Genomic DNA, 16,446 nt, shown 5'->3' on the forward strand with positions numbered 1-16,446 from the left:
GACTGGACCCTGAAAGATGGCTTTAAAGTACACCTGGGGGTGAGGTGTGGAGGGAAATATCCGTGTAGAATTGACACTGTCCAAGAAAAGTGAAAAAAAAATGAGTGGTCTTGAGAACGGGTCTGAAGAAGAAAATGCCGTCACTCTTGGTAGCTGAGATCTATGCTAAAGTGTCCAGAGATGAGCTGTCCCAAAGCCTGCAGAGGGGTGGTGGTGCTAACGTCTGGAGAAACTGAGCGAGAGGGATGAATGCTCAGTGTGCTCTTTGAGGCTCTGAAAGGTCAAACCATTTTAAATGGGGAGGGAAAAAAAAACCCCAAATAATCTAATTTCACTTTTTATGGCTGAGTAAAAATCTTGTGTGTTGGGGGAGAGAGCTGTGTGGTGTGTGTGGTGTGTGGTTTGTGTGGTGTGTGTGTATGTGTGTGTATGGTTTATGTGTGTGTGTTATGTGTGTGTTTCACATTTTCCTTAGCCCATCACCTACTGATGGGCAGCTAATCTGGCTTTGTAACTTGGCTATAATGAACAGCGTGTCACAAGCATGCTTAGGCAGTATCTTTTCAGTAAGCTAACTTTGATTATTTTTAATATACACCCAGGTATGGTATGGCTGGATCAAATGGAAGTTCTATACTTAATGGAGGGCGGGGTTGTCTTCCATATTAATTTCCACAGTGACAATGCTTATTTAATTTGCATGTACTCTAGCAGTGAATGGAGGTTTATTTTTCCCTGTGTTCTCACCAACATGCATTGTTGTTGTCTTGGTGACAGCCATTCTGACTAGGGGTATAAAAAAGAGAGAGACCTGAAAACAAAAGGGATGTGGAAGGCAAAAGAGAAAAAAAGAGAGGATAAGAAATAAACCAGGCATGATGGTGCACGTCATTAATCCCAGCACTTTGGGAGGCAGAGGCAGGTGGATCTCTGAGTTCGAGGCCAGCCTGGTCCACAAAGAGAATCTAGGACAACCAAAGCTAAACAGAGAAACTTTGTCTCATAAAACCTAAAAAAAAAAAAAAAAAAAAAAAAAGAAAGAAAGAAAAGGAAAAAGAAAGAAATAGTAATAGAAGAGGTGAATGTGATTAAAATACATTATATACATATTGAAATGTCATAATGAAATTTCAATGAAACTAATATATGCTAATAGGTTACATTAATGGCAAAATGATAAGCTTATCATACAATAATTAAATTAGAACTAAGATGTCCTGCAAGGACATCCCCTCAAACAAATAGAAAACCTAGGGCCCAGCCATCTTGGAAAACAGCTTTTGCTTTATAAAGCTGCTTAGAGTTTAATGGGCAATCATTAGTCAGGGTTTCTACTGCTGTGACCAAAAGCAACTTGGGGGAGGAAGTGTTCCCTTCTCACAGTTCCAGGTAACAGTCCATCACTGAGGGAAGGCAAGGCAGGGACTCAAGCCAGGCAAGAACCTGGAGGCAGGAGCAGATGCAGAGGCCACAGAGGAGCGCTGTTTCCTGGCTTCCTGCTTTCCTCTCACACCCTGCTTTCTTATAACATGCCCTGGCGAGCGGGGTGCACCCACATCAATCATTAATCAGGAGAATGTACTGCAGACTTGCCTACAGGAAAACCTTATGGGGGCATTTTCCCAATCGAAAGTCCCTCTTCCCAAAGGACTCCAGCTTGGGGACAGGTTGCCATAAAACTAACCAGGACACAAGTTGACCATAGCGAATTACATCTCTAAGCCAAGATGTGATATTGTCACAGCTCGGACAATAGTCAAGGACCTGCAATCAACATGTGACATTAGCCAGCTACTGATACCCATGCTTAGTAGATCTCAGTCAGCCTCAGCTGCCTAAGTTACCATGGCTCCCCTGCTTTCCCAAGGATGAATCACAGCATCTCACCTTATCTTTTAAAAAAAAGAAAAAAAAAAAACAGAAAAGGAAACAAAACTGCCTTCCCAAACTCCATCCCCCTCCCGCCCTGTGAAAACCAGGCCCCTGTCTCATACCATGTCCTTTCCTTCATCAGACACTTCTCAACTACTCCATACCAAAAATACTTTTCAGGGCAGGCTTTCCAGTTTTTAGATTCCTACCATTAATTTGCAGTTTTAATATTTACACTTCCTAGAAGAGAAAAGAAAAGAAATGCTCCACTGGCCAAAAGATTAAAACTTCAAAAACCAAACTTGTTACCTTTCAAGCTAGAGGAAAGCACAAAAAAGTTCATTTCAGCTGGGTGTGGTGGCACATACCTTTAATTCCAGCTCTTGGGAGGCAGAGGCAGGAGCAGCTCTGTGAGTTCAAGGCCAGCCTGGTCTACAAAGAGAGTTCCAGGATAGCCAGGGCTGTTAATACAGAAAAAACCCTGTCTCAAACTGGTTCCCCTCCCCCCACCCCCAAAATGATGCAATTTAGACCTGGCCCGGTGGCACACTCCTGTGATCCCACCATTCTTGGAGGCAGAGGCAGGAGGATCGTTGTGAGTTTGAGGCCAGCCTGGTTTACATTAGAGCGAGTCCAGGACAACCAAGGTCAACACAGAGAAACTCTGTCAAGGGTAATAAAAAGAAAGAATCAAAAACAAAAAAAGAAAAAAGAAAAAAAGAAAAGAAAGAAAAAGTCCATTTCAAACATGAGCCCCCAAAATGTGTGCATCAGTAACACCGCCTTTGAGGTGGGTGATTTAGAGGATGTATCTTGTTCAACGTCTTGAAACCACAGAATGAGTTATTCAAGGAAATGCTAACTTGCCTCCTCCCCCACCATGCATGGACATACTGAAACAGCTTAGGGGACACGAAAAAGCTTCCCGTCATTTGATGTCAGGCCTTGGTCACATGTGGCCCATAAAGATACCTAATCTGTGAGCTCTGAGCAAAGTCCACGGCACAGAGACACTTCTTATCCCTTGATGAATGAGAGGGTGGTCACAATGGCCCACCTCTTTCCTGGTTGTGAAGAGTTCTCCCTGTGATCAAGAGAGCAGTCCCCTGCCTCTATCTCAGCCTTTATTCACTGGAGATAATACTTGATTCCTTACTATCTTTTGCAGAGGAACTCCCAACACACTTCTTTAGAAATTTAAAAATGCCAAATAGCTACTGCATAGTTTTTTTTGTTTGTTTGTTTCTTTGCCTTTGGTTTGTTTGTTTGTTTTCTATCACCACTGCTATGTTTTGTTTAGCTTGATTTGGTTTCTCGAGACAGGGTTTCTCTGTGTAGCCTTGGCTGTCCTGGACTTGCTTTGTAGACCAGGCTGGCCTCGAACTCCCAGCAATCTGCCTGCCTCTGCCTCTCAGAGTGCTAGGATTACAGACATACGTCATCATGCCCAGATCCATTATCTCTATTTCATCTATAACATCTCAGAGTCCTGGGGTCTCTCAATACTCTTGTCAGGCAGCCTCTCACATACTCAGTTTCATTTGCACACATTTGCATTTTCATTTGCACGTATATACACACACATTCTTGTAAGAATATTTATACACATACACAAACACTCCTGGAAAACTGACCTGTCACAGATTCCTCTTCCTCCTCCTCCTTCTCATAATGATAATAATAATAATAATAATAATAATAACAACAACAACAACAACAAATGCATTCTACAGGCTCTGGTTTTCTCAAAGTAGAGTGTGAGGCTACAAAGAACCCTGAGAAGCAAAAAATAACTATAGAGGGGCCGGAAAGATGGCTCAGTGGTTAAGAGCACTGTCTGCTCTTCCAAAGGACCGGAGTTCAATTCCCAGCCACCACATGGCAGCTCACAACTGTCTCTAATCCTAATTCCAATGCCTCTGACACCCTCACGCTAAAATAAAAATTAAATAAATTAAAAAAAATAACTATAGAAACATATATCGTAAGAAATTTGGAGAAGAGGAGAAAATATTTAACCCCTCCATTCTCTCAGTACATAGAAACAGTTAAAAATGACAATTTCTCTGTCTTTTTGGCTAAAATTAAGTGTCAAAACAGGTGACACAATCCATATACCAAATGTCAAACACAGCATTGACTAAAAAGCACACTTCTGACACCCATCAATTTTGTAATGTCCTATTTTATTCACATTCCCAGAGTAATCATTGTAATACACAATGTTTCTTTTTTAAATACCCATTTCTTTATTTTTTTAAAAAAGTAATACATAGAGGAAAAAAAATGTTTCAACAGTATACCTATTCTTGCTCCTGGTCTCTCTCCTAAGGGCAATCTCTAAAAACAATCCTACAGAACTTTCTAGAAATATCACACGAGCACAGGCAAAATTGATCATTCCTTGTTTAGCAACTAGATTTTGTTTGTCTTACTTCACAGGCCAAAGGTACGTTTGCAGAGGTGCCAAAGCTACCATGTAAAAGCACATTCGAAATTTCATTTCTTCCCCAGAGTTCACCTGATTAAATATGCCAAGTTACAGTCAAGCTCACACTGCGGGAGAATAAATATATGAGCACCAACTACTGGCCAGGTCAGACTAACAATAGCACGCCCTGTGCAGGAGACATGAGGGGAGAAGGTTCGAGACTACCCCCAGGATGGGTGGTGAAGTAAGGACCCGGTTCGCATAGAGAGGGAACGTATCTTTATACATGCTTCTTAAAGATGAATGTTTTCCATTTGCAAAACAAAATTCATTAGTAAACGCAGAACAAAGCAAGTACATGTTTGCATTAGTTCTGTAATGATCATTTCTTGGACAAACTTACTAAGGGTTTAATAGGCAGCCAGGCTCCAGAAAGCTGCCTTATTAGATGTCGCAGGGGAGGCACACGGTGCACGGGGTGGTGCCCAGTGCTCATTCCATGAGGCTGTGTGGCTGACACCTTGCCAAGTCCTCCAGTGCAACCCTGCAGAGCCTGCTCAGTGAGCCCAAAGCCCAGGCAAAGAATGAGAACATGATCTACTCAGGTTCCCACTAAGGAATCTGCCAAGTGTGGATGGCAGCGGCAGCGGCTCCTTTGGGTGGTAAATGATTTTATGTGAGGTGTCTGGTTTAAATCTGAGAAGTTCCCCCATTGAGATACCAGCTTGTATCTCAAACCCTCGATGCCTAGACAGTGGTGCTATTTAGAGAGACTGTGGAGCCTTTAAAAGATGAGGCTTGACTGACAAAAGTGGGTCATTAGGTGGAAGGTTATAGCCAGGTCCTAGGGCTTGCCTCTCTCCGCTTTGTGGCCTGTTGTGATTCGAACAGTCCCTGATGCTGCTCACACTGCCATGAATGGTGTGGTGTTACCACGTCCTTTCTACCAGGATGGGATGGAATTCTTTGAAACCATGAAGCAAAATAAATCTCTCCTCAGGTAAGTTATCTTTGTCAGTTGTTATGGTAACAAAGATACAAAAGCAGCCAGTACAGAAACTCACTGGAATTTAATAATAATAATAATAATAATAATAATAATAATAATAATAATAATAATAATAACAACAACAACAACAACAACAACAACAATGACAATAATAAGTAAGTAAAAGGGAAAGGTAGAAAGGAGAAGGTAAGAGAGTGAATGAATCATCTGAAAGTGAATAGCCAAGCATTTTTATTTCTTAGGGGACAGGGCTAGAGACGAAGCCCAGGGCCTCAAGCATACAAGTCAAGAGACCTGCAGCAGGGAATGGCACACGCCTTTAATCCCAGCACTCAGGAGGCAGAGGTAGGTAGGTCTCTGTGAGTTCGAGGCCAGCCTGGTCTACAAAGAGAGTCCAGATTAACCAAGGCTACACAGAGAAATCCTGTCTTGAAATACAAAAAGAAGAAGAAGAAGAAGAAGAAGAAGAAGAAGAAGAAGAAGAAGAAGAAGAAGAAGAAGAAGAAGAAGCCGCCACTGAGCCCCAGCCGCGAAGGTTCTCCAATACTCTCACTACCACACAGTTCTGCCTCACTGAACTTAAAACCTGGCAAATGTTCTGGAAGCAGTGAGGTCTGAAGGATGCCTGAGGAACCCAATGTACTTCCTCCTCCTTCTCCTCCTCCTCCTTCTCCTCCCTGCCAATCTCCCACAAGACAGCTCCTCAGAAGGTTGCCTGACCCTGGCAGTAAAGTCAAACCCTAGAGTTGGAGCCAGGCATAAAATATTGGGGCATTTCTAGTCTTTTCTTCTCCCTTAGCTGGCACTAGAAACCCTTCAAATTAACCGGAGCGGCAATGACCAGCTTAACCCTAGAAGACTAAATGAGACAGGAGAAGGGTCCCAAAGGTCAGAGTGATAACTCAGATGTGCTGGTGACAACTGCAAGATCATTGTGAAATGACAGAACACGCACCAGAGAAATCCAAGCCCTCTCCAGCCATATTTGGAGACACTAATACAATTCAGGAGCTTAAGTGAACATCTACAAGGGTTAGTCTGACTCCCTCAGATTAATAGAAACGACTAAAGGAGTTTCACAGCCTTGTGGGAGAAAGAGCTAAGAGTGTGCATATACTTTGAATTGAAAAGGAAAAAGAGCTGGGAGGTGGAAAGACAGGGGAGGCCAGGGTGGATGAAGGGGGATTCTGCAGAGCTACCCACCATTAGAGGGATGACCCTATGTGTCCATTCTGGGCACTTACAGGTCCAGACAAAGCCATCTCACCTTTTGAGACTGCACTTTCCCAACCACACCTTGCAAATGAGAGCACAGAAGAACTGAAGTAGCTTCTATGGGCTCCACAGGAGACAGCAAGCCTGAACGCAAGATGGGAGGTGTGCTTTGGACTGCAAAACTCACCGATCAATAATGGAACTAAGTGTCTCTGTTAGACAAAAAATAGAATAAAAAGTATACCGAGCCAAACTTATAACAACAGCATTCATTGAGTATCTTCCGGGACCCCAAAGTACAAGGTACAGGCTAGATTCCTAAGTATTTAAAAATATATTATCACATGCAAATCAAATCAACTTATCAAAAGCCAACAACAGGAAATAGATTATTAACATCACTTCAGATTGAACAAATGAACTATGAGAACTGAACCAAACCATAGAGAACTAAGCTACTTTAGTTTAGGTGAAGGAGTTGAAGACCAAGTCATGGATGCTCAGACATATGTGGAGCCCACCCCCTACCACTGAGCTACGTCCTTATCCTTCCGGCCCTCTTGATTGAGGTGCAGTTTGGGGCGAAGGCCTCTACCTTAGCCAGGCTGGTTCCGAACTCCTGTTCAACTGATCCTTTCCTGAGTAGCTTGGACTGCAAATGCATAGGACCACAGCCATCTGTGTGTGTGTGTGTGTGTGTGTGTGTGTGTCTGTGTGTTTCTGTGTGTGTGTGTGTGTGTGTCTGTGTGTTTCTGTGTGTGTGTGTGGTGTTTTGTCTGTGTTGTTGTGGTGGTTTTGGTGTGTGTGTTGGTGTGTGTTGTGTGTGTGTGTGTGTGTGTGTGTGTGTGTGTCTGTGTGTTTCTCTGTGTGTGTGTCTGTGTGTTTCTGTGTGTGTGTGTGTGTGTGTGTGTGTATGTGTGTGTGTGTCTTGCTTCAGCCTCCCAAGTGTGAGGATTACACGCATAAGTCATTGCACCCAACTCCGTTAAAATAAAAAAAGAGTATATAAAATGTCTTCCTTCAGCAGAAACAGAAAAATGAAAGCAGTTAAAAGCTTTCTCAACCAAACTAAGTAGTTCATATCTGTAATCCAGCACTCAGGAGGCTGATAAAATAGAATAATAAGTTCCAGGTCAACTTGAGCTACACAGCAAGACTCTGCCTCTCCCCAAAATAAAATAAGCAAAACGAAGTACTTTTCTCTCCAGCCCATCCTGCATAGTAAGGCCTTGTCTTTAAAAAATGAAAAGTTTCTCTCCTTTGAGAATCCCAAGCTAAAAACCATAAATTAAAAAAAAAAAAAATGCCTTCTATATTTCATCTGTTGCAAAATGAACACATCTGTCATTTCCCTGCAAGGTATAGATACACTTTTATCCTTACATCTATCCAAATTATATCTACTAACATATTGAAAATTCTCACAACTGTGAATAAACAAATAGATGAAAACAGTGTGAGTTACCTAGAGGAAAAAGAAAACACATTGTGATACTTAGTGTCCACTATACGCCCTCCAGTGGGACCTCCCTTCTGTATGAGGTTCGGGAGCTCACCCAACCTCCCCAAGTCTTAGTTTGCTTTTCTATTACTGTGAGGAAACACCATAACCACAAGCAACCTGGGGAGGAAAGGGTTTGCTTCGGCTATGGATCCTGAGGGACAAGGGTCCATCATCCCCGTGGGCGGGAGGCATGACTGCTTGGAAGCTAGGGCAGCAAGCGGAGAGCTCACACCTTGAACAGGCATGAAACAGGGCACGTACTAGAAGGGACTCAGGTCCTTAACAATCAAAGCCTGCTGCCAATGACACAACTTCCTCCTGCAAGGCCCACCTCTTGAACTTCCTGAACAGCACCACCAGCTGGGGACCAGATGTACAAATACACGAGCCTATGGGGAACATTCTCGTTCAAATCCTCACCTCCCACTCGCACTGACTCTAGCAGCACCTCTTCCCCTGTAAACCCTGGGCAGCTAACCTCACTTATGCACAGTCCATAAAAACTAGATTTTTTTTTCTTCCTTCTGTGTTACATTTGTTGCCCAGAAAAGAACAAAGCAACCTTCAAAGCCATGCTAAAAACAAATGCTATACAATAAACACAAACCTGAACAGAAATCAATACCTAGGTTGGGGGCATGGTACATCTGTGTGCTCAAGTGAAACACAAACAGACGGTATAAAGTGTTGTGTAAGGTACCTGTGTTTGCACCTATTTAGCAAAAACCTGCAAGCACAGAGAAGAGAGTAATAGAACATTAGAAATAGCTTTTCACTCTTCCAATAGTCCAGGGCGTCAGCATCACCTGGAAGGATTATTAAAACCTCAGGAATGGGAGGAATGAGCCCAGATCTTCCACAGGCTGGGTAGGGCCCAGCATCTACCTTTTCAGCAAGTTCCCAAATGATGCTGTACTATTGGCTTTCTAGCAAGTATCCCTTAAAAACCATGGCACTGATGGAGACGCTCCCTTGACAAAGACAGGCCATGGATGACACTTTATGCTAGCCAAAAACAAAAACAAAACAAAACCAAAAATCAAAAACAAAACAAAACACCCAAGAAGCAATACATGACTGCACCTACTGAAGAGCTCCCTAGCCAACTGTAAACACATCCTTAGCCATTCTGCAACCACATCAGGAGTTGAGCATCAGAGGGCCCTGGATCACCAGTGGAATGTGAGAGGTGAAAACTGCCACAGGTAATGGAGAGAATGAGGAAATAAGAAGAGGAAGAAACCTTATCCCCTGATAGCCTAGCTACCGAGACGTGTGCCCGACTCCCAGTGTTTTCCTTACCGGTTGTCAGAGAGTTGCTTACCTTCAGCACAGCCACCTAGCAATGCTGTGTGCGGATCCTATCCCAAACCCAGAGGGGCTCAGGCCGTCTGAACACAGGGTACCTCGTGCACACATCTTTAACCAACCCCACACCTGGCTTTGCCCTACTCCCAATTTCACTGTGCTACTCATTCAAGAACATTTAATTTACTTTTTTTTTTTTTTTTTTTAAAGTATCTCAAAGCCCAGGACGATAGACCTTTTCTGCCTACAAATAAAGGACTCCATGGTACGTCCCCTTCCAGTTACTTACTTCTTTACTCCTCAGCATCCATCCACAGGAGGTATCAGTCCTGGCAAAGTATTGAGCCCCACAACAGATATACCAGAATACCTTTCAGTTTGCCTCTGACCTACCTGAAGGTCTTGTTCAAATTCAGAATCCTCAGCAAAGCCCCTTCCATTGCCCCATACCCACTGCCTTCACATTTTCAACTCTACAGAACTTGAAAATGCACCAGTAAAAGTGTTATTCCTTACCTCTCAGCCTCTTTCCCTCCTTCCCCCTCCTCCCTCCCTCCATCCCTCTTTCCCCACCCCCTCTCCAGGGTCTCATGTATCTCAGGCTGGCCTCAAACTCAAGATCTAGCTGAGGATAGCCTTGAACTTCTGACCTTTCTGCCTTTACCTTCCAAGCACTGAGATTACCACAATGTACTTGCCTGTTTTAAGCAGCGCTAGGGAGGCAACCCAAGGCATTGCACACATTTGGCAATCATTCTACCAACCAAGCTACAGCCCCAGTGCCCAGGTTTTCTTCTGAATTGTAACTAGCTATGTTTCCCTCACCTACAATGTTTTGTACATATGAGACAGATCCTCAATTAATTAAAACAAGCGTGATTCGTTTAGCCCCGTGAGTCAGGAACCATGCATGAATCCGGTCTACAGGTCTACAATTAACACACATCTCTTAAGGTGCGGCAGACATCAAGGCCACTGAGGCGTGGATGGAAGTCAGAATTCACACTCAAATCTATTCAACTTTTAGTACTTTTTGCATTTCCTCCCACTAGGCTGTCTCTGAAGAAGAAAATATAAAATAGAGCAATACAGTGAGACTGGCAGCTCACCGGCCAGTCAGCCACCCCACTCCAAGTTGAAGGGATGGATGGTATATGCAATAAAATGCATTTTACAAATTATCCTATTTAGAGTCATTGGTGCGTGCCATTATATTATTATGGAAAAGCCTCTTTTCACATCAGGGCCCCAGAGCATGATGGAATGTCTTTATCTATACACAGAATCCTTTGACAAGCCTGAATGTACTCCATGAATTGCCTGTGCTTTTTTAGGAAAAAGAAAGCATTAAAATGGACCTTAAAGAATACAGTGCATCTATTTTTAATAGCACTTCATCCAAATGACTATAGGTTTCCGGACTTTGATGAAATCATGACCAACAGCTGAAAGAAACAGAAAGAGTAACTTCCAGCCCTGACACACACACAGAAATCAGGTATGGCACCTTGGTAAACGGTGGATGAGGAAAGACTCCAGGGTCTGGCCATGTTGCTTCAAGTTGCCCCTGCCACCAGCTAGCTGAGTGGCCTGACACTGTATCACAGATGTTAGTAGATTCTGTGAGAATTCATAATGCTTCTGTCTGTCTCTCAATCCTTGCAAAGCAATAATGAGTAGATGAAACAGTAACGCCTTTTTAAAAAAGCACCCAGGTTTAGTTAGGTCACAGACCTTAATTCCATTTCCCATGGTGTTTGCCTGCTCTGGGACTGAGTGACCTTTGCTTCTCCTTTGGTTAGCCTGAAGATTGAGCAAGCAATAATGTCGTTTGCATAGGATCCTTGAACCAAAGGGAGCTGTTGTAAAGCTTATGATGGGCTGAGGGTATAGATGAGTAAAAGAGTGAACCAACGCCTGGAGTTGGTTCCCAGTAACATGCACACAAAAGAAACTTGTAGAGAAAGGTGAGTAAGGGGCAGCAACGAAGCAACAGTTCCCCCAGGGGAAAGAGGGTTAGCTAACACCCCAAATAACATGATCTTTGACAGCAAGCTTGGTTTTTACAAGCTCAAACTCTCCCAAACAAGTCATTCAGCCTGTGTAATTAAAGTTAAAAGCACACTAAAATAACACTTCAGCTGTTGACCTTCAGGAGCTCAACCAGAACACTAGAGCATGAAAGAGAGGCTTGACTCTGTCTGTGGAGACAGCGTCACACGGCATCACTGCACACAGTCTCTTACCTCCAGGAGGAAAGCACAGAGTTAGCGCTGAGCTACACGGAACAGAGCCATAGTCAATGCGCTTTTACGCTGTGGCGACTTCAGAAATCACAGTGGTCCGTGGCAGGTGGATAAACGTAAAGAATTTAGCTGCGCTGACCGCCTCAATAGTCCAGTTCCCAGGTGGACTAGAAGCCACACCATTGCTCAAAAAAAATCAACATAATCAGCTAAAGCCTGCCCCCCCACACACACAGAGAGAGAGAGAGTACGTGTATATACATGTGTACCTGCACTTGTCAGTCTCAGGTGCTGTGCCTTAGAAGCTATCCACCTTGTTTTGTTTTGTTTTGTCTTTTTTTTCAGACAAGGCATCTCACCAGGATCTGGTATGCTCCAATTAGGCTAGGATGGCTCACCAATGAACTTCAAGGATCCTTTGCTTTCTTAGCACTGTGACCATAAATGGGCACCTCCACATCTGGAGTCCTCCTCTCCTCCTCTTCCTCTCCTCCTTGACATTGGCTCTAGGGATTAAAATCAGATCTTCATGCTTGCAAGATACGCCCTTTACAGACTTAGCTATCTCTCCAACCTTTGGTGCTGGTTTTTTTTTTTTTTAAAAGCTCTTGCCATGTAGCTCAGACTAGCCTTGATCTCTTCATATATCCCAAGCTGGCCTTATAATCATCCTGCCTTGGCCTTGAGTGTTGAAATTATAAGCTTGAACCACTGCACCTGGTTTATGTTTCACTTTCTAAAGGGAGTAAACAATGCCACCTTGGTCGCTGTAATTTTCACAGTGTAACTCATGAGGAGGACTTGTAGTTTTCAGAGTAGAAATCATCCATCATTCTTGGCAAATACACAATCAGCAGCCATCTAGAGTCACACTTCAGTGTTGACTGGATTGCTAGAGGAGGGAACTTAACTTTAGGCAACAGAGGCCCTCTTTTGCTTTCACTAGCCTTTTGAACTCTCAAGGAATTAACTGAAGAAAAACCTCTGACAGATCACAGTGGCAATGGGTTTCCAGAAGTAACTCAGCAAATACCTCATCACGCATTACAACAGTACAAAAGCTTTTTGTATGTGGTACCTAAGCATAAGTGCCATTTAAGTGTGTATCCACATCATGTCTAGGCATGCATACATATGGCTACTGCCTCTTTCTTCCTTCCAGCCTCTCCTCAGCATCGCATTACCGAGATGACATTCCAGCATTGTTCTGCTAATATCACATTACTTGATTTTTTTCAGGCTGCAGGAAAGTATGCCCAGGAGTAGCAGGAATTAGAATATATAATTTTAATTCAACGCACACCTGTGTTTAAATGGGGCCGCCCTCAGTAATCAGTCAGATACCTGAGAAGGCTCACAGCTACCTTGGAGAGGCTGCTGACAAATCCTCAAGGACAACTTAGGATGTGGTATTTTACAGACGCTTACCCTGGAGGAGGGGCGAGAGACCTGAGCCAGGTTAATTTAGTTGCGGTGTGTAAGAATTACTGACCGTAAAAACAGCTCAAGGGGGTACAGAGCAGAAAAGCCCACACTTGAAGCAAGTAAAACAGCTTAATTAAAACCACCAAAAGGTTGTCGTTCAAACAGTTCTTTTTTTAAAGCAACATTCTTTTTTTTTTTTTTTTAAGATTGATTATTATGTATACAGTGCTCTGCCTGCATGCACACCTGCAGGCCAGAAGAGGGCACCAGACCTCATTATAGACGGTTGTGAGCCACCATGTGGTTGCTGGGAATTGAACTCAGGACCTCTGGAAGAGCAGACAGTGCTCTTAACCTCTGAGCCACATTCAAACAGTTTTTACAACAGTCTCAAAGACTTGGAATAGTTAGTACCAAACTAACATCAGAGAGAGAGAGAGAGAGAGAGAGAGAGAGAGAGAGTGTGTGTGTGTGTGTGTGTGTGTGTGTGGTCTTGGGGATCCAGCCTGTGTATTAAAGCTGAAAGCTTCTTGAATTCACCTGCTTACCAAACCAGCAAGCAGGAAAAAGCATGCCCCAAAACACAAGGTGAGGACAACCCTGCTGTCCTTCCTGAAACAGAGTTCAGGCTTGACAAGAGGCCCAGAAAAACCAGCAACTCTATACCAAACCAGGCCCTTTTGAGTAAACAGTCAAAGAGTTTGGTAATGTCTACTAGCATCAAGGTATATTCTGCTAGATGTCCTGTGTGTATGTGTGAACTTATGGAGGTCAGGTGACAGCCTAGAGGAGGAATACGGTCTCTCCTTCCACCATGTGGGTCCTCAGAACTGAACTCAGATCATCAGGCTTGGCAGCAAGCATCTTTAGTGGCTCAGCCACCTTACCAGATCTAAATATCTTTTTTTAAACACACTGTAAACATATTCCAGATATGAACATGCTACCAAAAGTATTATTAAAATGTTCGTTTAACCAGGCGCAGTGGCACACGCCTACAATCCCAGCACTCAGGGAGGCAGAGGCAGGCTGATCTCTGTGAGTTCGAGGCCAGCCTGGCCTAAAAAAAAAAAAAATCAACTCCAAGACAGCCAAGGCTACACAGAGAAACCCTGTCTAGAAAAACTAAAAATAAATAAAATAAAATAGAATAAACGAATAAATAAAATGTTGATTTAAATAGTATAACTAGCTACTGTATTAAAGCCTTCATATTTCACAATGTGGATAAACACATAAGCACATGTCCCCTACTTTAACCACGTTGAATCAATGGAGGACAGCACTTGATAAGCCCAAGGACCCTAAGTGACTCCAACAATGGCTCCTACCCTGCAAGGCCAGATTAACAGAAAAAGTTAGACTTCCAAGGAATGTGGCTCTGCAAAGGGGCTGCAGGCTTGCCAGATCTATGCCTCGTTGATTAGTCCTTTCTAAGGCATACTGAAGCGACAGACCGATTCAATAAAAACCAGGCACCATCTGAGATGCCCAGGCAGGGGCTAATGGAAAGGCTGCATTCCTGAGCCACATTCACCCCCTCTGCACTGTGCATCGTTAATGAGGGATAACGCAGACCATGTGATGTCAGACCATTCTGCAATGCACGCTCACCTAGTTTACAGACTTTATATAGTCGTCTTCCACTGTGAAACCCAGGACACGGTGAAACCACCTTATGTCCCAAGAGCTTGTCACATGAAAGAACTTTTTAAAGACCTGAGGTTGACACTGCAACTACCAGATGAGCACAGGGCCCCTCCTCCAGCCCGGGAGCTCTCTGTGTGGTTTACCAACTGCAAACTGGCCTAAGCTGCAAAATGCTGGGTCGCTGAATGCGGTTTCTCACTTTACAGGAGCTGCAGCTGGTTCCTTCTCACTGTCACAGAGACTGCCCCACCTCTGACAGTCCACTCCAAGATGGGAGTGTGTGAGAGGGGGGAGGGGAAGGAGAGAGAAGGGGAGGTAGGGAGGGAGAGAGAGAGAGAGAGAGAGAGAGAATATGAATCTATGAAAATGACTTATAGGAAGTTGTTGACCCTCTTCCAAAAATTTCATCTGTTTTCCTACCGAACACCCCAAACCACATGAACACACTAACTCTGTTGATGTTGCAGGCATCACCGTCTTAACCTAAACCTGGTACTTGTGCTGCCAAGGCCAGTCCAAGCAAAAGATTAACCCGTGGTTCCCGGTCATGGGTTTGCCAACAGGGCCAGCACCAGAGAAGACGCCAGCTTTCTGTTTGTTTTAAAGGAAATACTTCCTAGCACACATTTAGGACTCTGAACTCTGCACACGGGACCACGTGGTTGGTGATAATCTGGCTCCCTCTTGTTAGTCAAAGCTACCTCTTTCCGCGGGCAGCCCGCGGCTGGGTAACCGACACCAGCACCTTCAATCACACCCACTCTGAGTTTGTCCTCACAGAAATCCTCCAGCACGGGATGGGGGAGGGGGTTAAGCCACTGGGAAAGTGGCTGAGGGCGGGACGTGTCCCTTTGGCTTTGGCTGGAAGGGTCTCACACCTGTGGGGCCCTAAGTAGCACTAGCTGCTCAGGTGAGGCCCAAAAGAGGCTAAGAGGAGAAGCCTGCCCTTCCAGGAAAAGCGCCTTCACCTCTCGCGGAGCACGCCGGCACGGTACTTGCGATGCCCACCTGTAGCCACAGCAAACAAACTTTCCGCCCCTTTTGAGTGGGAAGTATCAGATCCCCCTACGCCACCCTCTGGCGGGAGCCGGCAGCGCCAGGAACTAGGCGGGCTCTCACCTGACACCCCTAAACCACAACCTGGTCTGCACCCGAGCTACTGAGGCTTTCGGAGTGGAGGAACCGAGCTGGAAGCCGCGATTAGGAATTTGGAAGAAAGGGGCAGAAATGCGCGCCCTGCTCCTTTGCAATCTCACTTCCCAACTTTGCCAGCCGCTGCCCTCTGCGGCGCGTCCCCGGCCCCCTCGGCCTCCCCAACGGTGTCCCAGGAAGAGGGGTGCCCCGAGACCAGGGGGAGCCTCCGCACTCACAGCCGTAGCGGGGCCGTTGCAGCGACGGCAGATCTTCGTGCGGCATCCTGCGCTGCTCCGGGGGCCCTCCCGGGGCGCGCCCCCCGTGGCTCCCCTCGCTAGCCAGGCTCGCGGGCTCCGCGCCCAGCGGGCGCGCTCCGATCCCACCTCTGGCTGCTCTCGCCCGGCTTCTCCGAGCTGGCCGACTCACTCCCTCGGTGATCCCTCTCCCGCGCCTGCGGCGGCCGTGTCTTGCTGACACCGGGGCAAAAGTGAACTCTCTCCTCCCTCGCTCGCTCGGCCGCCCGCCCGCGGCCCGCGCCGCCTCCCTCAGCAGGTTTCCTTTCTCCTCCCGCCCGGCCCCGTTATTCACCGCCGTGGGAGCGCGCCGCCGAGCAGCGACCCCTACTGGATACACAGCGCAGCGCCCGGTAGCG

At 45.2% G+C, this 16,446-nt stretch overlaps 1 protein-coding gene across 1 annotated transcript in view; it reads right to left on the bottom strand.

Annotated features, from left to right (window-relative positions):
* Positions 1–16,201, bottom strand: part of Iqgap2 (IQ motif containing GTPase activating protein 2) — a 282,578-nt gene extending 266,377 nt beyond the window's left edge. Inside the window, exon 1 of the mRNA XM_051172543.1 lies at positions 16,031–16,201. Within this exon, the coding sequence (XP_051028500.1) occupies positions 16,031–16,076 (46 nt within the window). The 5' untranslated portion in view covers positions 16,077–16,201. The remainder of the gene's footprint in view (positions 1–16,030) is intronic.
* Between the last annotated feature and the right edge of the window lie 245 nt (positions 16,202–16,446).

Source organism: Acomys russatus, chromosome 30 (assembly GCF_903995435.1).
Source record: "Acomys russatus chromosome 30, mAcoRus1.1, whole genome shotgun sequence".
NCBI lineage: Eukaryota > Metazoa > Chordata > Mammalia > Rodentia > Muridae > Acomys > Acomys russatus.